Genomic DNA, 19785 nt, shown 5'->3' with positions numbered 1-19785 from the left:
CTCCACCCAGACGCAGGCGGCCTCCTTGCGCCCCTCCCTCGCCTCCAACAGAAGGCCAGGCTCAGCCTGGGGGGGCAGAGGGGGATGCTGGCTCTCCATACGCCCAGAGCAGCCCCACCAGGACAGCCTGGCTTTATGAGCAAGGGGGGGGTCTTTTGCCTCAGGTTGGGGGTCTTCCAAGAGCAGGGGCGGGTCAGGCTGGCGCCTAATGCAGGGCTGCCCTTGGAGGGGGGCTCCCTTTCCCAATGCCCCCCGCGAGGCTTTGGCAGCCGTGCCTCTCATCCCAGGAGCCCCCTGGGAGGACTCTCACCCAGGCCCCTGCCAGCCCTCCCCCCAGCCCCCCCCCAGCCCCAGATGGGACGCAGGGAGCAAGCGGAGGCCGGAGGCGTTTCTACGTTTATTGAGGGTGGGACACAACCGTCGTTTGGGGCCGGAATAACTTACATCGTCCAGAGGTGAAAAGGTGGCGCTTAATATCTCTACCCAGTGACACAGGGCGAAGGGGGCATTATTTACAAGGGGGGTCTGTACAGGGGGGGAAGTCACAGCGGGGGCACCCAGTAAACAAAGGAAAGTGGGGGGGAGGGAGGGGGCACTGCAGGTTTCCCCACCAGAGGGGCCAATTCTACCACCAACCGCTGGGTCTCTGCCCCCCCCCGCCAAGGCCCCCCACCGCCCTGCTCCTCCTGGCCAGACAGCTGACTCCCAGCCCTCTCTGCCAGTCCCACTCAGGGCAGAGGTGCCCCCCGCCCCCCCTGAGCCGAGCTCCTCAGGCCGCCCGTGCCACCAGCTCCTGCCTAGCGCCTGTGGGAGGGTCCTGGCCTTGCCCCCCACTCGGGAGGACCAGCCCCTTTCCGAGGGGGTCCCGGCACCCGCCCGGCACCTTCCAAGCTTCCCAGTCCGGTCACGAGGTCTGCGGGGAGATGGGGGGGGGGTCCCGCCTGCTGCTTGGGGGGGGGCTTCTGGCCTGCAACCTCTGGTGCCCGGACTGCCCAGGGGCCTGGCTGCCCGCCCAGTTGGGTGCGAATGGCACTGCTACTGAGGGCAAGGCTGGAAGGCTGGAAGGGGGGGGGGCTGTGAAGACCCAGAGCGCCTTTGCCTGTTGCGTGCCCCCTCCCCCAGCTCAGTATTCTCCTGGCCTTCCCCCCACCCCCACTGACTCCCCCTTGCCCTGGAGGTTTGAGTCCCTGGGGGCAGCAGCGCTTCTGGTCAGCTCTCCGGCCAGTGGGGCCCTGGGGGGAGGGGGGAAACACTGTGTTCAGCCCTTGCAGGGGCCAGGAGAGCGAGGCCGGACTCTTTATGGGCCCGCCCCACAACCGCCCCCCCCTTGGCTCCCAGAGTCTGGATGGCAATAGGGTGGCGGGTGAGGGGGTCCTGGCTGTGGGCCACAGCACAATGGGCGGGGGTCCCCTTTGTACAACGGAGGAGCCTCCCCTGCAGTTCCTCCCAAGTGACTTGGGGAGGGGAAGGCCGGCCAGCCCCTCCCCCACCCTATGAGGGGCTGGAGGAAGAGCCAGGGCCCTCCCCTGCCGGCCCCCCTGACTACCCCTCCCCCATCCTAGCACCAGGCACCTGGCAACAGAGGGGGGGCCTGGGTCTGAGAGGGAAGCTGGGGGGGCCCGGGGCCCCAGTCTACCCCCACACACACACAGTCCCCCAGCCTGGGGGTGAGTCAGTGCCCGCCTAGAGTTGCAGCTGGTCAGTGATCTTGGCCACCAGGCTGCGGAAGGCCAGGGAGGGGCCCGCCTGACGCCGGAAGAGGACCCCGTGCAGCCCCCCCAGCCGCTGCAGCCGGCAGACCTCCACCTCGAAGGAGCAGAAGTGCTCGCTGGCGCTCTTGCCGTGGGTGCAGGAGAGGACGAAGGGCCCCGTCTGCCGGGGGGCGCAGTGGGCAGAGTCCGTGGCCTGGCAGAGGGCGGCCAGGATGGCCTCGGCCGAGCGGGTGCTGGTCAGCTTCACATTCCAGGTAAATCGGAGCAGCCGGGGGTCTGCTTCCTTTTGATGCCAAGGTAGATTGCAACTGTGGGCGGAGGGGGGGGCAGAGGCTGCTCAGCAGGGGGGGCCACCAGCCGGACCCCAAAGGCCCTGACCAGCCTCGGGGCAAGGAGAGCCCAGGTGGGAAAGGTCCCCCCGGCCCTCTCCCCTCGCTCTCACAGGCAGCCGGCCCACCTCACCGGGGGGTTGTGGGGAGAAGAGGAGGGAGGGGGGCTAGGGAGCTGGGCTGCCCTGAGTCTCTCGTAAAAACAATGCCAGGCCCCTAGTCCATATGAACAAGAATAATGTATATCTATATAAATCAGTAAAATAAACTCCAGCAGTTGGGAGACACGGGAGCAGCCCAGGCAACGGACCCCACATGCCCCCCCCCCCAGCTGAACTGTACAAAGCCAACACAAACCTCGCAAAGCCCAGGCTTTCCAGCTGCTCTTGGGGAGGTCAGGTGCCCCCCCGGCCTCTCCCCCCCCCCCCCCTTGGCCTTCAGAGCCTCAACACAACCAGCCCCTCCCCCGGGACTCACCTTGTGAGCGCAGGTCCCCCGATTCTCTCAGGTTCGTCTGCGACCCTGGAAGGCAAGGGGGGGGCAGCCGTCAGGGCCTAGGAGATGGGGGGGGAGAAGCCCCCCTCCCCCACCGCCAGCCTCCAGACCCCCCCCCCGGGAGTCCCCTGGCCAAGTGGGTCTTTGGGAAGGGCCAAAGGGGCTCAGGGATCGGCCCCCTCCCTTACCTACAACCCTTCTATGGGGGGGGCTGGGAGCAGCCAGGCGCAGCTGAGAGGCATCCCCTCAAGGGGGGGGGCGCTAAGGGCCCAGCCAAGCAAGAGGGGGGAGGCAGAAGGCAGCGAGAAAGGCAGCAGCGGGGGGGGGGGGGCATTGGGGGGGGGCAGCCACTTACTGATTTTAGATCCTTGAGGCACTGAAGGACCCGAGACGCACCGGTTAGAGTTCTGCCGCTTAGAGGGGTCAAGAGTGACCCTGGAAACAGAGAGAAGCCAGAGTAAAGGGGGGGGGCGGGGGGCGAGCAAGAGGGGTTAGTGGGGGGGGCTCAGTCCTGCCTCAGTGGCTGCAAGCGCTCTGGGTGGGGGAGGGGGAGGAGAGCCGGGGGGGGGAAAACTCCTTCCAGACGGTTTGGGGGGCTCGGACTGCACCTGAGGACTCCTCCAGCTGAACCCCCCCAAAGTGAAACCTCCAAGTGTCCTTTTCTTCAGCCAGCCAAGCCTGGTGTCAGGAGTGCGAATCCTGCCCTGCCCCTTGGCCCCTCGATGTGCCCCCTGCATCCTGCCCCATTAGACTCCCCACAGGTCCTCCAAGCCCCCCGCCTCCCTTCCTGCCCCCCAGGCCTGCCGAGGGACCTGCAGTGCCCAGGCTCCGGGTGGGGCCGCCTGGGCCTTGGCTTCCATGCCCCCCCCCCAGCTGGCAGTAGGGGCTTCCTGTTCAATCTAAGCCAGCTGTTCTCCCTGCCCCCCCTCCTCTCCCCCCTCCCGGGACCAGAGCCGCCCCTCCTCTCCCGGAGGGGGGGGCGGGGACGCAGCCGCCTTCAGCTAAGCAGTGCTGGGGGGGCTGGCCAGGGGGGAAACCATGCGCGCCCCAGACCCAGACGTCATGCTCACTGGCTTGCCCTCCTGGGGGGCTCCGGGGGTTCTCTGGGGCGAAGGCCCCCCTGCAGGGGCTGCACAAGACACCTCCTCTTTGGTTAGCCATCCAGGGACCCCTTTGCCTTGGCTGGGCCCCTCAACCCTCTGGGTTGGCAGGAGGGGAGATCTACACCTACACCCCCCCTTCTCCCCCCCCGGACTCTCAGGGACTCTGCCAGGGGTGCCCCCTCCCCCGGTTTTCCCTGGATGGTAGACCCGGGCCAAGCAGGCTGGGGGAGGGGCTTGGCACCCGAGGGGCAGGCCCAGGGGGAGGGGCCCTGGAGGGGCTCTCCCCTGCCTTCCTTTCCAGTTACAGCTGTCCCCTTAGTGACCCTTGAAAGTTACAATGTCCATTTCCCCCACTGGGGACCACTGCAGCCCCCCCCAGGGTCCCCTGGTCAAACTTCATCTCTCAGGGCTGCACTGTGACCTGTGTGACCTCTGACCAGCCAGGTCAATGGGGGGCAGATCAGTCACTGGACAAGGGCAGGGATTCCCCTAACCGACGGTCTTGCCTAGCAACGGTTACGATGGGCTCAATGGGGGTCGCTGGTGGGGGACCCCCTGGAGATTACCTGGCGTCCCGGATTACCTGGGGGGGGAGAAGGAGGATGGGATGCTGCCCCCCCCCTGCTTACCTCCGCGTGAGCTTCGAGGTCAGTTTGCTGAAGAGGTTGGAGGTGGCCCGGCTGCGGCTCTGGGGCAGGGTGGGGGCTTCGTGGGAGAGGGTGGGCGAGGGGGGAGGCCCGTTCTGCACGCCGGGGCCACGCCGGTCCCGCACTTGGCCCCCGTGGAAGGTGCTGCGGATGTTGGTGCCGCGCGAGAGCCGGCTGCGGTCGGAGGAGGAGGTGGCGATGCTGTGGCTGGAGGGGGAGGCTGGCGGCACCCGACCGGCCCCGGAGCTGCTGCGGGGGGGGGGGGGGAGGATGGAGAGGGCGCCACTCAGGGCAGGCCCTTTGACCCCTTCAGCCACCGCTGGGCTCCTGTGGCCTCTGTAGGTGAGCCCCCCCCCTCCTCCTGGGGAGGCTGACCCCCTGCCTGGTCCCTGGACATGAGGCGGCCAAAGGTGGGAGGCTCAGGAGCAGGGGGGCAGGCGCTCACAAGCACCCTGTGGCCCAGGAAAGGGGACATCTGGGAGGAGGCCACCACCAAGAAGGCCGTGCAATGGCTTCTCTTTCTCCCTCTGGATACAAGCCTCCGTCCCTTGAAGAAGGCTGGACTCCGGCTCATGGGCGGGGCTGCCTGAGGGGCTCCCACCTTCAGAGGGCCAAGGCGGAGAGACCCCCCTGCCCCCCCTTGTGCCAGGCCCTGAATTGACTGTGCCGCCCCCCCCCTGCCCCCCCAGCCCAAGCCCACCTGTTTTCTTTCCCGTTCTGGAGCAGGGAGTGGCGGTCACCCCCGGGCCTCTCGGTGCAGACGTAGGTGTTTCTGCGGGTCATCATGCTGGACGGGAGGTTATTCTGGAAGAGGGGGGCAGGGGGCGGCTCAGGGCCCGGGTGCTGGGGGCCGGGAGGGGGGAGGGGGGCTCAGCAGCAGTGGGGGCCTCGGGGGTCTTGTAGTGCGACCCCTGGCCCGAGCAGGAGACCCCCTGCCCTTCCAGACAAGGGCCTGTCCAGCCTTTTTAAAAAGCATCCAGGACTTCTGGTGGCAAGCAGCTCCACAGGTTAATTGCCCTGGAGGGGGAAGAGCAGCGTGTCCCCTCCACCTGCCCGCCCGCCTGCCCGTCCCCCTCACCGTGTTGACCACACTGTCCTTGCGCCGGTCGGGGATCTCCGACTTGTTGGGGTTGTTGGCACTGCTGACCATGGGGCTGGAGGGCGGGAGCCCCCCCCGGCCGCTGCTGACCACGCTGCAGCTGGCCTTGCGCGAGGGCATCCGCTCCTCCTTCAGCTCCCCGTCCCCGGTGCTGGTGGGGCTCCGCTTGGGGTGCAGGGGGGCGGGGGAGGGGCCACCTGCGGGGAGGAGGGGGAGGGGCACGTTCAGCCGAGGGCCCCCGGGGGGGGCAAAGGGCCCCCGCCCTCCATTTCTCTCCCTCTGCCTCGAAGGGACAGACTCGGCCCCTGGGCTCACCGGGAGGCAACACGAGTGACCTTTCCCCACTTATGACCACCACACCGTCCGTTCAGGGTCACGTGGTCCACATTCGGACTTTTGGAAACTGGCCCCCACTTATGACGGTCGCAGTGTCCCAGGGGGAAGGCTCCTTCAGCCCACTGCCGCCTGTAGTTCAGCGGTTCAAATCTCCCCACCGGCTGCAGGTGGACTCAGCCTCCCGTCCTTCCCAGGGGGGTCAAAGGGGCACCCAGAGTGTTGGGGGCAAAGAGGCGGGTTCTGGAAAGCGCTTGGGGGGGGGGCTGCGAAAGCTCAGGGAGCGGCAGATAAGTGCCAAGTCCCCTTTTGCAACCATCAAAGTCAGATTCACTCAACAACCGTCTGGCCAACAACAGTGGTCAGAGAGGTCACAATCTCTCACTGGGCAACAGAGATTTTGGGCTCCCTTGGGGGTCAGACGCCTGGCTGACCTTCCCCACCTCAGCCTGATGGCCATCCTGACTACGTCTCCAGCCTCTGGAAGGAGGGCTCCACAGTGGGGGGGGGGAAGGGGGGTGTTCCTTGAGGCTATCAAGCCCACCCACCCCGCCTGCAAGAGGACTCCAAGCAGACCGATGACCTGGGGCCATTTGATGATCGGGGGGGGGGAAGCGAAGAGGAGGGGGGCTGGGCTCTTGGGGGTCCTCCTGGCGGTGTGCAGGGGGGGGTCATGCCAGACCCCAAGAGCAGCCTCCTGCCCCTGGGGCACTTACAGAAGTCGCTGTGCCGCCGCTGCCGGTGGTACGTGGAGGAGCTGCGTTGGCCCTTGGCGTGTGAGGAGGCCTTGGTGGTGCCGTTGGAGACCTCACTGGGCGGCCGAGCTCGGGCCAGCGAGAGGCTGCTGCCCGTGCGGGACTCCCCCCCTTCCACCTGCTGGACGGAGCAGACCGCCAGGCCCGTCAGACCTCAAGCGGGCAGGCGTCCCTCTCAGGGGAGGGGGGGTGGCTCCCCAGAAGCCAGGGACCCTCCCCCACTCCTGGGTCCTCCTGGCAAAGGCTCTGCCCCCCCTCCTGCTCAAACCCCGGTGGGGTGGGGTGGGGTCTTTGGCAGCGGGCCTACCTCGTTCTTCCTGCCCAGCAGCAGGTAGGTGGCTGTGACCTCGTTGTACTTCTGGCTGGTCAAGGCCTCTTTGATCTCCTCCCGGCTGTAGCCCATGCCCACCATGACCTCTGGGGAGGGAGGGAGGGAGGGGCGGAGGCAGCGCGTCAACCCAGCCCAGCCCCCCCCTGCGGACAGGGAAGCTGCCCAGCTGCCCCTCCCCCAAACCCCTCGGTGGCCAGGCAGGCAGCCGGGCATGGGGGGCAGCCCCTTCTGTCTGGGAGGCGGGGGGGCGCAGCTGGGAGGCCCAGGCAGCAGCATCGGCTGCCCTCGTGGAAGGGGGGGGCAGGGCCGCTCAGCCCCCCAGATCCCAGGCGGTGGGGTGCCCTACCTATGCGCTTGGCATCCGCAAAATCCTCCTCCGGTTCCCGGTAAGGCTTCAGCTCGTCCCCTTCGTAGCCGATATTGATCCACTTGTCCTTCATTATTTGCTGGGGGGGGAATGAGTGTCGGGGGGGGATGAAGAGCCCCCTCCCAGTCCCACCAATGCAGCCCTCCCCCCCGGCCCCCCCTGCCGCTCTGAGCCCCAAGCCCTCGCAATTCCCACCTGAGGGAGCCGGTCCCTGCAGCCCTCAGCACATGCTCACAGGCATCACCCAAAGGACTCCCCCCATTTTTTTCCCCCGCAGGGGTCTCCCTTTCAGGGGAGGCACAACCCCCCCCCCATAATCTGCAGGGTGCGTGTGGAGGCCCAACCGGAAGAGGCGCTGAGCCGTGCCAGGAGGGGGGACGTGGGCGCAGTGCCTCCCGGGCGCACCATGCAATTATCCTTGAGTCAATTAGGCTAATTACAGTCATTGGGGGGGGGGGAGCAGGGAGGAAGGCTCAGCAGTGGGGGGGGGGGGCAAATCCCGCGGAGACGGCTGCTAATTAAAGGCCCGGCTCCTGGTGGGTGCCGGGGAAACTGGCAGTGGGGAGGGGCCGTGCCAGCTGGGCTCTGCAGCCCCAGGGGAGCGAGGGGGGAATCAGGGGGGGGCAAAGGGCCACGTGGGGCTGGCCACGTAGTCGGGGCGGGGGGGCTCACCTCCAGGGTGCAGCGCTTGGCAGGGTTCAGCACCAGGAAGCGCCTCAAGATGTTCTCACAGTCCGTGGACATGTAGAAGGGGACACGGTACTTGCCACGCAGCACTCGCTCCCGGAGCTCCTGAAGGGGGGGGGAGAGGCTTGTCAGTCAGAGTGGCCCCCTGCCGCCCCCTCAGTCCCTCTGGGCATCTAGTTTGCTGGGGGGGGGGGGCAAGGCTGTCTGGCCAAGGGAGTCAAGGGGAGTTGGTGCCAGCCCCTCGCTCCCTTCCCAAGCCAGCCACGGCCGCAGGAAGGGAAAGGCAGCCGGCCAGGTGACCCTTACATCTGGCTGACCTTGCAACGGGGCCCCTGCCTGCCCCTCTGCGCCCCACGGCCTCACCTTCAGGTTCTGCCCATCGAAAGGCAGGGAGCCACTGACCAGTGTGTAGAGGATGACCCCCAGGCTCCAGATGTCCACCTCCGGCCCATCGTACTTCTTGCCCTGGAAGAGCTCCGGGGCAGCGTAGGGGGGGCTTCCGCAGAAGGTGTCCAGCTTGGAGCCGAGCGTGAACTCGTTACTGAAGCCAAAGTCGGCTATTTTAATGTTGGCATCTGCGTCCAGCAGCAGGTTTTCTGCCTGGGGGCGAGAATGGGGGGGGGGGTGTTAAAGTGGTGCTGCAGCCCCCCAGGCCTAAAAGGCTTTGAGGAACCCTAAAAGTCTAATGACCAGCCGAATGCCGGTCGGAGAACCTGCCCCATTCCCTGGGTCTCCTGGCTCCTTGGGTGGACGCGCAGGGAGGCCCCCAGAGCCCAGCCATTGGGGGGCTGGACCAACGCTCCCACACAAGGCAGGGAAAGGCCTGACCTTCAGGTCCCTGTGGACGATATTCTTCTGGTGACAGTAATGCACAGCCGAGACGATCTAGGAGCAGAGAGGGGGGTCTTGGTTAGTGGGGGGGTCCTTCCGTTTGGACGACCCCCCCCAGCCCCCAGCCGGTCCTTGTGCCCCCGAGACTGGATTCCTAGGCCAGGGGAGTGCCCAGAGGGGGAGGGGGCCTCTCTCATGCCAGGGAGCCTGGCCCACCCAGCCAGGCCCCAAGGGGACCCCTGTCCGGAGCCGGTCATTCTCGGGGGCATCAGGAGACCCAACCTGTCTGAACTTGGCCCGGGCTTCCTTCTCCTTCATGCGGCCGTGGGACACCAGGTAGTCGAAAACTTCTCCTGCGCCAAGAGAGGAAGGGCGGGGGAGGGTGAGGCGGGGGAGGGTGAGGCGGGGGAGGGGCCAGGGAGCCGAGGGTGGGGGCAGCCACGGACACTGGCGCCTGGGGCCAGCGGGGCCAGGCAATGGCCGGAGGTGCTCGCAGCTCTTCCTGGAGATCTGCTGGGAGGGGCCTGCCCAGGTGAAGGGGGGGTGGGCGCCAGTGGGCCTGAGAGGGCAGCGCAAGGGCAGCTGGGGGTGCCGGTGGGGAGCCTTTCCTGGATGGGCCCCGGCTGGCCCCCAGGGGGTCCTTGGGGCTCCCCTTGCAGCCAGCCAGCCAGCCTCAGAGTAGGTGGGTGATGCCCCCTCGCTCGGCCCGGAAAGGTCTCCAAGGGGACCCCCAGGGACCCTGCCCTCTTCCCCCCCCCCCCGCTCCTCCGCCACAGCCCACTCCCCAGTGGCACAGACGAGGTTACCCAGCTGGGTCACAAAACGTCTGCCAGGAAACATCCCAGCTGAGAGCCCCCCAAATGGCCCCCCCTTTCCACCACGAGCTGCAAATGTCCCCTTCGACCTGGCCAGGGCGGGCTGGCCCTCTGCAGCCGGGAGGGGCAGGCGAGGCTTACCGGCACTGGCGTACTCCATCACCAGGTAGAGGGTCTTCTCCGTCTCAATCACCTCAAAGAGTTTCACTGCGCAGAGAACCAGGAGCTCCGTCAGCCCCCCCCCACAGCAGCTGCCCCCCCCGGGAGGCTCTTGACTGACCCTGCAGCTGCCCCCCCCCACTCGGCCCCCAGGCACCACTGCAAACACCCCCAGGCCTCTTTTGAAGGGGGGGGGGCGATGTAAGCGCTGGAGAGAATTCTGATTCTGGGCACTGCGACCGCCCCCCCCCCCCCGGATTCTGCAGCGATCCTTCCTGGGGGAGGGGGAAGCCTTGCCAGGAAGCCCCCTAGGCAGGAAGTCTCTGCTCCCCAAAGCTTTGCCTCCATCCCAATTTCTGCTCACTTCTTGGGGGGGTGTTCCTTTTTCTGACCCCCACCACCATGCCTAGCAAGCTTTTGCAATCTGATGCCCCCTGAGCCCCTCCCTTATCCCCAGCAAGTGCTGAATTGAAAGAGGGGCCCTCATTTGGACCCCCGCCTCCCCCGCCCCCTCCAGCTGCTGAAGAGCACCACTTCCTTGGGGGGGGGGGCGTCTCCCAGGCTTCTATTTCTTACCGATATTGGGGTGATTCAGTCCCTTCATGATCCGGACTTCTCTGAAGAGCTGCAAAAATGCCCCGGACAGGAGTTAGCTGACCCTTCCCCAATAGGGACCCCCCAGCTTTGGGAATCGACCCTTCTTAGGTCTGGCCTGGCCGCACTGGTCTCCCCCAGCCGTTCTTGCCTTATTACAGTATAATGCATAGTGACCCTGCATGTCCGGCTGGCTGCCTGCCCCGCCCTCCCCTGACACCCCCCCTCCTGTCCTGCTGAAGAGACTCTTCTGTGCCCCCCCCAGCACCCCCCTATTCCCTTCGGGGCTGTGGCTGGCCACCCTTGGCCACCCCTATGGGGTCTTGCCCTCCCCCACCAAAGACCTGGGGCACCCAAAGGGGCGGGGCCTGAAGCAATGGGGGCTGTGAAGGGGGGCAGGCCGCCTTTACAATTTGTGTCCCCCCCCCTTTCCTTGAGGCTCATTTGTCCTGGAGGATCCAGCCCCTAATTAGCAGCCCCCCTCCCCCTCCCTTCCCAGTGGGCAGCTGGCAGGGGGCCGTTTCCACAGCGACCAGCTTAGACTCTGAGCCATAATTAGGGAGGGGGGCAAATGGGAGCAATCCCTCCCCACCCCCACTGGCAGGAAAGGCAGGGAGCCAAGAGGGAAGGCGAGGGGGGGGCTCAGGGCTCAAGCCCCTCACTCAGGTGGGAGCCCCCCGCCTGCAGGTGCCTCTCTTTGTGGGGCTACCCAGGAGACGGGGGGACACTCCTCCCTCAGCTGGCTTCTGGAGCCCCCCCTAACTCCTCCCCCCCAACATCTGCTCACCTTCTGGAGACTTGTGGGGTTGAGCTGCGTCTTGTCAATTATTTTGATAGCCACCTTGAGAAAAGACAAGGCAGAAAGTCAGTGGGCTCTCGGGGGAGGGGGGGCGGATTCAGCCATGGGGCAGAAGGGGGGGGCAGCAGCATGGGCTCTGATATCCTCAGGACAACCCCCACCGCCACCCTCAGAGCTGGCCTGGCTGTCCGTGGGGCTGGTGGGCCCTCCCCTGGCTCTGGGGGGAGCCTTTCCCCCCCTCCCCTCCTGTGTTCAGGGATGCCCCCCCCGCCCCCCCCTCCAGATTCCTCCTGGCTCTTCCTCTGAGGGCAGGAGGGAGAGGGGGGGTCAGGCCGGGGCTCCCTGCCCTTTCCCCCTCCCGGCATGATTGCCAACCCTGCCTTTCTTTTATGGGTTTCTTTTGGGGGGGGGGACAGGCTTGGGGATCATCTTTCTGTGCCCAGAGCCTTCCGGAAGGTCTCGGCCAGCCCATCAGCCTCTGCCCCCCCCCCACTCTGGGTCTTCCTTGGACCCCCCTTGGGAGGATGGTTGGCTGAGTCGACCTTCAGCTGGGGGTGAGACTCAAGAGCACCTGATCCCCCCCGACACCCCCCCCCCCGTGGCTTGTGCTGGGTCCGGTGCCCCCCCCCAACTCGCCAGCTCTGCCCCTTCCCTGGCCAGTTTCAGCTGCTTCCCCCCCAAACACAACTGACCCCTCCCCCAGACCTCTGCCCAGCTCACCTCCCGGCCAGTCAGGATGTGCCTGGCCAGCTTGACCTTGGCGAAGTTGCCCTTGCCGATGGTCTTGAGCAGCCGGTAGGTGCCGATGTGGGGCTGCTCGTCGGGGCAGGAGGCGATGGAGTTGCGGCAGCGGGCGCCCAGCGAGCGGCTGGACCATGACGAGCCCTTTTCGGAGCGGCTGCTGGCCAGGGTGGAGGGCTGGGGGGACAGCGGGGGCGTCACCGGCAGGGGGGCAGGGTCCAGCGTCACCACCGGGCAGCGCTGGTGCTGTGGGGCAAAAGGAGGGGGGCTGGAGACGAGACGAGGCCAAAACAGAAAGTGGCTGCCAGCACTCAAATGGGGGGGGGGAAAGCTGGGCCCGCTGGCTGCCCCCCAACCTGTGCCCCACATTTACCACCCGGAGCAGCCCCCCCAACTCTCCTTCGCTGCTTGCTCACATTCTGCCCCCTCCCCTCTTCCCCCTCCCCCCCAGGGGCTGCGACTTCCCTTTGGATCTACAGCAGCAGTTTGGGGGACCCCCCCCATCAGCAAACCTCCCCTGGGTCAGCTCTGAACCCAGAGCTTTGGGGGCACAACTTCTGCTTCTCCCAAACTGCACTTTAGACAAAGTGGGTGAACCCCCCCCCCCCCCACACTTCTGGCTGGGAAGCCCCTCCCCCCCAAAGCAGGATAGGCCAAGTTGGGACCCCCCCCTCAGAAGGCGATCCAAGGGGTTCTGGGGGGATCCTGAGCCCGGCCTCCGCCTCTGACAAGCCCCCAAAGCCGTTGCTAGAAGCCCCCTGGGGTGGCTGCCCTCCGCATTCTGGCACGGACTTCCTGCCTGTGTCGGCCAAGGGCTGGGCGGGGGGGCCCTACCTGACTGGGCCGGGACGGGGAGGGCAGCCGGTGCCCCCTCAACTCCAGACTGCCGCCAAGGCTTCAGGTGCCCTCTGCCCCCCTTCTCGTCCTGGCAGGCCCAACGCTGAGCCAGGGAGGGAGGCCAGACGATGCCCGGCCTTGCCAGCTGGAAGGGCCCCAGTGCAGCTTTCCAGCTGTGGCCCCCGAGTGCCCGTTTCATGCCCAGGATTCTGTGGGCGGGGGAGCCTTTTCCAGGGCCGAGAACAGGAAGGCCAAAGGCGGAACAGGGTCTTCTCCATGGTGGCCCAGTCACCAGAATGGGGGGGGGGAGGTTGTGCACCCTCCCACTTGGTTGTAGAGACGGGGGTGCGGCTGCAGGATTCTGGGGCCACATTTGAGGGGGCAACGGAGCTCCCGGCCTCCCTCCGTTTTTGCAGGAATCGCGACTCAGCCTGCCCCACCGGATGTCCTCTTGGGAGCCCCGGAGCCCCCCTGGTGAGCGGCCTGGCTCTGCTTTCCTCAGTGGAGAGGAGGGGGGGCTCGGAGGGGAAGTGGCCAGGCTGCCCTCCCCACAGCAGGGAAGAACGCTGGGCAGAGACGGCCGTAAGGATGACCTTGGTCCTTGTTTCCCGTAGGAACAATCCTCCCTTTATGGCTCTCCGGCCCTGGAATGCCGGGCGGGGCGGGGGGAGCGCCCAGGACATGGCGGCTGGTTAGTGGAGGGGGGGCTTCAAGCTTGGCCCCTTTAAGACTTGTGGACTTCACCTCCCAGAATTCTCCAGCCAGCTCAGCTGAGTCCCTGCGGGGGCTTGTCGGAGTCACTTCGTGGGGGGGGGGGGTCTCCGTTCTCTTAGCAGGGATTCTCTAATGCCCCACCCACCCCAGGGGAGTTAAGATTACAAGTCCCACCATCCCCAGCCACGACACGTTCTCTCGGACCCCCAAGGCTCAGCCCTGGGAACACGGCAAGGACACGCGTGGGGCAGAGACCCAGATCTGCCTGTCAGTTTCCCCAGACTTCCGATCGGCTCTTCCCAGAGACCGCTGGACAGCTGACCACCCAGCTGCATCTCCAACTTATGACCGCAACCGAGTCCAACATTTCTGTTGCTAAGCAAAACTTTTGTTAAGTGAATTTGCCCCAATTTTCTTCCTGATCTGCTGATAAGTTGAGGGAGAATCAGCTGCCCCCCCCCATGTGGCTCGTAAGGGGGCTGCCCCAGGGGATCGGGGGAGTCAGTGGCTGGATTCTAATCGCGTGATTCTGGGGAGGGTGCAGTGCTTGCAACGGGGGTGTATGGCGGTGTTTCCCCCCCCAGTTTGGACCGGACTGACGGTGGCATCAAGGACCTGGTTTTGGGGTCGCCCCCATCTTTTGGGGGGATCCCCCCCCCGAAATGTTTTCCCCTCTGCTGCTGCAGGAGAAATTTGTTCTGAGGCTTCCCTCTGTCCCTTCCCCCGAAGCCCAGCGGATCAGCGGATTCTGGCCACTGCGCCATGGGACGTCTAGGGGCGCGAGAGCGAAACACACACGCACGAAGCATCACAACGCGAGCGGGGGGCGGAGGGAAGTGGAGCCCGTCCCTGGGCTGCAAGTGTGGGGAAGAATCGTTTTTCCCAGCCCCGTTGTAACTTTGAACAGTCACTAAATGAGCTGCCGTAACTCCAGGACGACCCGTCGTGCACAAGGCATCAGGAGGCAGCTTCCGGAGACCTGCGTCCCCCATTCCTTTATTTCCGGCCGCATGAGGCCAAAGCCTGCTGGACCGAAGGGGGGGAGGAGAGGAGGAGAGGGGCAGCCCACCTGCCCTGGGCGAGGCCTTTGAAGGGCCACCTGCGTGGAGTGCAGGGGGTCCTTGACCTACGGCCACGAGGGGGCCCAACATTCAGGCTCCCAAGTGTGGCATTGGTTCAGAGAGTTGTGCCCCCCCCTTGGCGGTTTTCCTTTTTCAGTGAACCGCTGCAGTTGTCGCGTGAATCTGCCCCCCCCCCGTTGTGGCCGAAGGGGGCCACGTGGGCCATGGGGGGAGGGGGCTGCGACGGTCACAAGTGTGGACACTTTTTTCAGCAACGTTGCAACTTCTACCGGTCACTGGCCGACCTGTCGTAGGGGCTCGAGGGCTCCCGGCGTGAGGGGGCTCCTGCAGGGGGGCTGCCCCAACGCCAGGCATGCCAGCAGAGGCCTCGGGCTTGGCTCAGGCCCTCGGGATCCCACGTCCGGCTCTGGGCCCCAAGGCCAAAACCTTCGGAAGGACCCTCCAGCCCCTCCCTCCCAAAGCCCAGATGGGGCAAGGAGAAGAGCCCCTCCCCCTCCAGAAGGGCAGGCGATGGAATGGTGAGAAATATTAACCAGGGGAACAGCTTGCCACCAGAGATTGTGGTTGCTCCATCCCTGGAGGCTTTCAAGAAAAGTTGAGATAGTTTGGAATGGAGGGAGGGGGCTTCAGCCTTGGGAACTTTGAGACCGGTGCAGTCCCCCCTTGTGAATCCGAGGGTCTCCTGCCCCCCAAGGTCCCTTCCAGCTCTATTCTGATCCCTCCCTCCCTCCAGCTGGGCAAGGAATGGGGGCCAGGGTGGTCCGGGAGGGGCACAAAAGTCAGGGACTCTGGCTGGCCTCCTCGGCAGGGGGTGGAGGGGCCAAGGGGCAGAGTGGGCTGTTCCCACCTGCCCTGGGCAGCTGGCGGGGGTGAGGCTGGGGGTGGGGCTGGACTGGCGGCTGCCGCCTGGACTGGGCTTTCTGCAAAGCTGCCTGCGCTTCCACGGAGCCGGAGCACCTCGGTGCATTGTGGGATGCCCAGGAACGCCGCCTGTCCTCTCGCGAGTGTGCAGGGCAAGGGGAGGAGGGAGGGAGGGAGGGAGGGGGCTACAGCGCCCCCCCCTTCGACACTCATCAATAATGCGCTGGGAAGCAGCAGTGCTGCACGCTTCAAAGAGAGGGCAGGGCGACAGGGCGCCTGGTGCACAGATTCCCTCGCTGCAGGGGGAGACCTTTCGGGAGGCCTGCGGTGTGCAAAGCGCTCTCCTCCTGCGGACCCCCTCCCCACTTTCCCGCGCTCGAGCAAGCGCAAAACTGTGCCCGCTGCAGAGCCCCTTCTGGGCCGCAGGGAAGCCAAGAATGACTGAAGGCCTTTCGGTGGCAGCTCTGCCTTTCGGTCCCAAAGCAGGACAGGAGGGAGCAAGGCCCGTGGGTGGAGTCCAAAGCCCATGGGTCGCAGCCGTCCAGCCCCCAAAGGTCTGGGCCTCTGTCAAGGAGAAGCCTCGATCGGGGTCTTCTGCCTCCCAATGTGGGCGAGGGAAAGGAAGCCAAAGCAGGGGCCGCTCCCAGTGGGACCATGGGCCAGAGAGCGGGTGCCACTCGGGCCCACCCAGCCACCCTCGGCCGGGGAAATCCTCAGGGGGGGGTCTCCCTCCTGCTCTCCCAGCCTACTTCACAGGGGTCTTGTCAAGCCCCTGAGGCTCTGGGGTGAGAGGCAGGGCCAGGATTCAAAACCAATAAACTGGGACTATTTGCTGCTTGCTAACATTCCGAGGTCGATCGTCGCTACCTTTAAAGTGCTCAACATTTGTCTTGCGTTTTCCTGCTGCTCTGCCCCCCCCCAGCCCCCCCCCCCCCCCCCGCTTCCTGAGGGCCGAGAAAGGCCGCCTGGTCCACCTCACCTGCCCTGATGCTCTTCCCTGTATTTTATCTCAGGGTGGACCGAGGTTGATCCCAGGCAAGTTTACATTCAGTTCCTGTGGATTTACCAAAAGCATTTACTCCTCTTTTCTCACGCTATGATGGGATCCAGAGGAAACCAGCCCAGCTCCTTCCCTGCCCAGCTCCTTCCTCGAGGTGCCAACCCTGGCAGGACCCTGCAGGCTGGGCTAGCAGCCTCCCCAGCACCCACCCCGACCCTGGACTGAGCCCCAGAGCGCACCTGGCCTCTCCCTGCCGATCCGAGCGGGGCTCTGCGTGGAAGCCTGGACCCCCTCCTCATTCCCAGCCAGGCCTGGCCTCTCACGGGCTCCATTCCGCTCCAAAGCCGAGCCGGGAGCAGATCCGAAAGCGCCAGGCCCCGGGGCGGACTCCCGAGCAGGCAGGCAGCACCAGGCCCAGGACCGGGCCAGACGCCCTGCAGCGCCCAGAGGCAGGTGGGACTCCCGGCAGCACCTTCGCCCAGCAGCTGCCTTCCTCAAGTGTCTCCCCAGAAGCCCCAAGTGTCATCAGCTCCTAATCCAGGAAGCTCATCCCAACAACAGAGGAGGAGGAGGAGGAAGAGCGCCCAGGTGACCCAGGAAGCGGCCCTGCCCTGACACCGCATCCTCCAGGAGCCACAGGGAAACCGGAATGGCAGAGAAGTCCCCCACTGGGCGAACGTCCCACTCAGGGCGGGGGGCTGGGCCACACCCAGGCAGCTGCTCCGCAGGGGAGGCCCAGGTGTGCACCCACCCACCCACCCCCGCCCTCCCTCCCTCGGCCCAGGACAGCTCGCCAACCACCGCTGTGTGAAGGAGGCCGGGAGGGGCCCCCACAGAAGCCGAGGGGCAGCCGGGCCCAACTCCCGGAGGGGGGGGGGCTGTTCTCCAGGCCCAGCCTGCACCGGGAGGGCTGCGGCAGGCAGGAGGAGCTGGCCAAGGCCATCGGCAGGCGGAGAGCGGAGGAACCCAAGGACACCAAAGCAGGAGACGGTGCCCTTCGGTCTCGGCCAAGCCGGCATGGCCACGTTCCAGCTCTCCTCCAGGCTTTACCCCAAGCTCCGGGGGGCCCTGGGAAGGTTGGGGGCAGGGGACACCCATGGCAGGGACCCAGCGGGGCTTCTCGGGCTCGGCCGACCAGGTGCTCAGCCCCCCGTTTGGAGACCCTCCCCCCTTGTGCCAGGCTGCTCCTGAACTGCTTTGGCAAAGCGCTCTGGAGCGAGCAAGGTGGCACCACCCGCCTCGCTCCGCTGTGCCCCTGGATCCGAGCTGCTTGGGAGCCGCACCCGCCCGGCACTCCCAGGCCCAGGCAGGCCGGGGCAGGCGGCGTTACTCCCTGGGAGGCCGAGGAAGCTCCCTGCACATGCTCAGAGGCACCCTGGTCATTTGACAGTTCCTGGCGATGGACGCAGGTGCGAGGGGCGATGCCTAGCTGGCTGCCATGGTGAGGACCTCGCTGCCATGGCAACACAGCGGTGCGGCACTTTTCAGGAAGCCTTGATGGCGATCATCGGCGATGCTGGTTTCAGCAGCAGTGGTGGAGAGGGAGGGGCCTGAGCCAGGGAAGGTCCGGCAGATGGCACACGGTGGTGGGGGGAGAGGGGGGCAAGCGGACCCCAGCACAAGGGGGGGAGGGGGCCCTGAGGCTGGCACTGGCCCTTCCCAAGCGGGTGGAGAGAGATGCCACAGGAAGCCGGGCTGTCACCAGGAAAGGAGGCGGCATCCTTTGTGGCACAGACGTAAACATGCCCCCCCCCCCCTGCAAGTGAGTCCCACTCGGCTTCCGAGGAGCCTGCTGGGGTTGCTCGAGCTAGTCTGGGCTTGGTGGCCCCCAAGAATCTCTGGGGCCCCTTTGCCTCCAGGACTCTCTGGGGCCCAAATCCGGCCTGCCCCCCCCAAAGGCCCTGAAACCCCTGGGTGGGCCTCCCCCTCCCCCTCCCCCCAGCGCCAATCCAGCTGCAGCCAAAGAGCCCGAAATGGCTCCACCCCCCCACAGCCCCCAGCCGCGGCTCTTCATGCCGGCCTCCCACAGCCCCCCCGGCAGGCCTCAGGCCAAAGGATCCGAAGGGGGGGCTTATTCCGAGGAGTCGGCGGAGACCGCGGCTGAACCCAGGGAGGCGCCCCCCCCCCCCCCGGAGCTCGAGCGCGCTGCCCGGACGGCCCGGAGCTGCCCCGGCGACCGCGGCCCCAGAGACGGGGGGGGGGGGGGCTGGGCCTGCAGGCCTCGGGGCAGCCGCCCGGATGCCTCAGCCGGAGCCCGCCTTCCCGCCCGCCCCCCCCCCCCCCCGTCGGCTCCGGCCCCTCGCTCCGGCCTCCCGCCTTCCCCCGGGCTGGAGCAGGCGAGGCCGGGCGCAGCGGGGCAAAAGCCGCCGAGTCACTGCCGGAGGGCACGGACTCCCCCTGGCCTGCCGCTGCTGCCCGGAGCCCCCGGAGCCGCCGCCGCCAGAGAAGCCCGCCTGGGCAGCCGCGGCACCGGGAGGCGGCCCGTCGGGGTGACCTTCGCCCCGCGGCTGAGCCCCCCCCCCCGCCCCCCGAGGCCGGAGCGGCCGGCGTCGCCTTGACCCACCCCTCCCCCTCCCCCCGCCCGGCCTCCCCCGGGAAACGAGACCGGTCGCCGCCGCCGCCGCCGCCGCGGAAGACTCACCGGCTCGGCGTTGCGCTCGTTGCCTGCCGCCAGCGCGATGCGCAAAGACATCTTCTCCTCCTCCCGCGGCCCAAGGCCGGACGCGGCGGGGGCGACGAGGGCCGCTTGCCTCCCCCGAGTGGCCACTCATGCGCCCCGGCGCGGTCGGAGGGCGAGGGGCGGGCGGGCGGCGTCGGCGGGGAGGCGGCTCGCGCGCCGCTCTTGGGCCCGGGTGGCGCGGGGGGGGCGGTGAGGGGCGCGCAGGAGGCAGCCCGGACTCAGCTCCGCTCCCGCCGCCTTCAGTGCCGCCTGGGTGTCCGGCCCGTCCGCCGCGCTGGCCCCGCAGGCAAGAACGGGGAGCGGCGCTTCCTGCCCCCCCCCATGGGGCTGCGTCCCCGCGCTGGAGGGGCCGAGACGGGGGCGGGGGCGGAGGGAGGCGGACGCGCTGCCCCCCCCGTCCTCCTCCTCCTCCCGGCGGGGGCTCAGCGGGGGCGGCCGCTCGGGGTCCGTCGGGCAGGAGGCAGCGGGCCGAGCGGGGGAAGGCGGCGGGGCGGGGCGGAGGCCGGAGGACGCCCGGCAGGAGCAGGAAGCGCCCCCGAGAGCCTTAAAGGGGCCGCGCTGCCACTCCCGGAGCCGCGCACCTGGCGCCGGCCAGCGCTTCCCTGCAGGGCCTGGGCGGGGCGGGGCGGGGGCTGCGGGGGGGGGGGCGGTGTCGGGGGGAGGCTCCCGCCCACCTTCCCTCTTTCCCTCCGGGCCGCGGCTGGGGCACCGGCGGACTCCAACTCCCAGAATCCCCCAGCCGGCATCCTCGGAGATGGGAGCCCGCCGCTCTGCCCGCTCGGAGAGGCGGGGAAGCTCGAGCCCCGCGGCGGGC

General features: G+C 67.2%; 1 protein-coding gene across 7 annotated transcripts; it reads right to left on the bottom strand.

The window, feature by feature from the left end:
* Positions 1–384: 384 nt before the first annotated feature.
* MARK4 (microtubule affinity regulating kinase 4) lies at positions 385–19075 on the bottom strand. 7 transcript variants are annotated; one of them, XM_070764405.1, is made up of 18 exons: positions 18933–19075; positions 11777–12043; positions 11045–11098; positions 10240–10288; positions 9646–9711; positions 8972–9042; positions 8687–8743; positions 8222–8458; positions 7844–7963; positions 7151–7250; positions 6781–6890; positions 6435–6594; positions 5365–5582; positions 4987–5090; positions 4269–4535; positions 2892–2971; positions 2519–2563; positions 385–2020 (listed from the first exon to the last, which is right to left on the bottom strand). In XM_070764405.1, exons 1-18 carry the CDS (start codon positions 18981–18983, stop codon positions 1956–1958), a joined length of 2121 nt encoding a protein of 706 aa, XP_070620506.1. In that variant the 5' UTR covers positions 18984–19075; the 3' UTR covers positions 385–1955. The 7 variants fall into 7 exon arrangements, with proteins under 7 accessions (XP_070620506.1, XP_070620507.1, XP_070620502.1 ...); XM_070764406.1 differs by having other exon boundaries at positions 6435–6591; XM_070764407.1 differs by having other exon boundaries at positions 1869–2020; positions 4269–4532; positions 6435–6591.
* Positions 19076–19785: the final 710 nt, after the last annotated feature.

Source organism: Erythrolamprus reginae, chromosome 11, assembly GCF_031021105.1.
Source record: "Erythrolamprus reginae isolate rEryReg1 chromosome 11, rEryReg1.hap1, whole genome shotgun sequence".
In the NCBI taxonomy this organism is placed as follows: domain Eukaryota; kingdom Metazoa; phylum Chordata; class Lepidosauria; order Squamata; family Dipsadidae; genus Erythrolamprus; species Erythrolamprus reginae.
The sequence above is the reverse complement of the archived record's forward strand: the minus strand, read 5'-3'. Positions and strand labels throughout refer to the sequence as shown.

What these genes read in the sequence shown, in the direction of transcription:
- MARK4 (XM_070764401.1), bottom strand. Translation starts at nt 18,983, where the DNA reads ATGTCTTTGCGCATCGCGCTGGCGGCAGGCAACGAGCGCAACGCCGAG. An exon ending in TCGTCCACAGGGACCTGAAG is followed by an intron (nt 8,459 to 8,686) that starts GTCAGGCCTTTC and finishes TCTCGCCCCCAG; the next exon opens with GCAGAAAACCTGCTGCTGGA. An exon ending in TGCGGATGCCAAGCGCATAG is followed by an intron (nt 6,891 to 7,150) that starts GTAGGGCACCCC and finishes CTCCCTCCCCAG; the next exon opens with AGGTCATGGTGGGCATGGGC.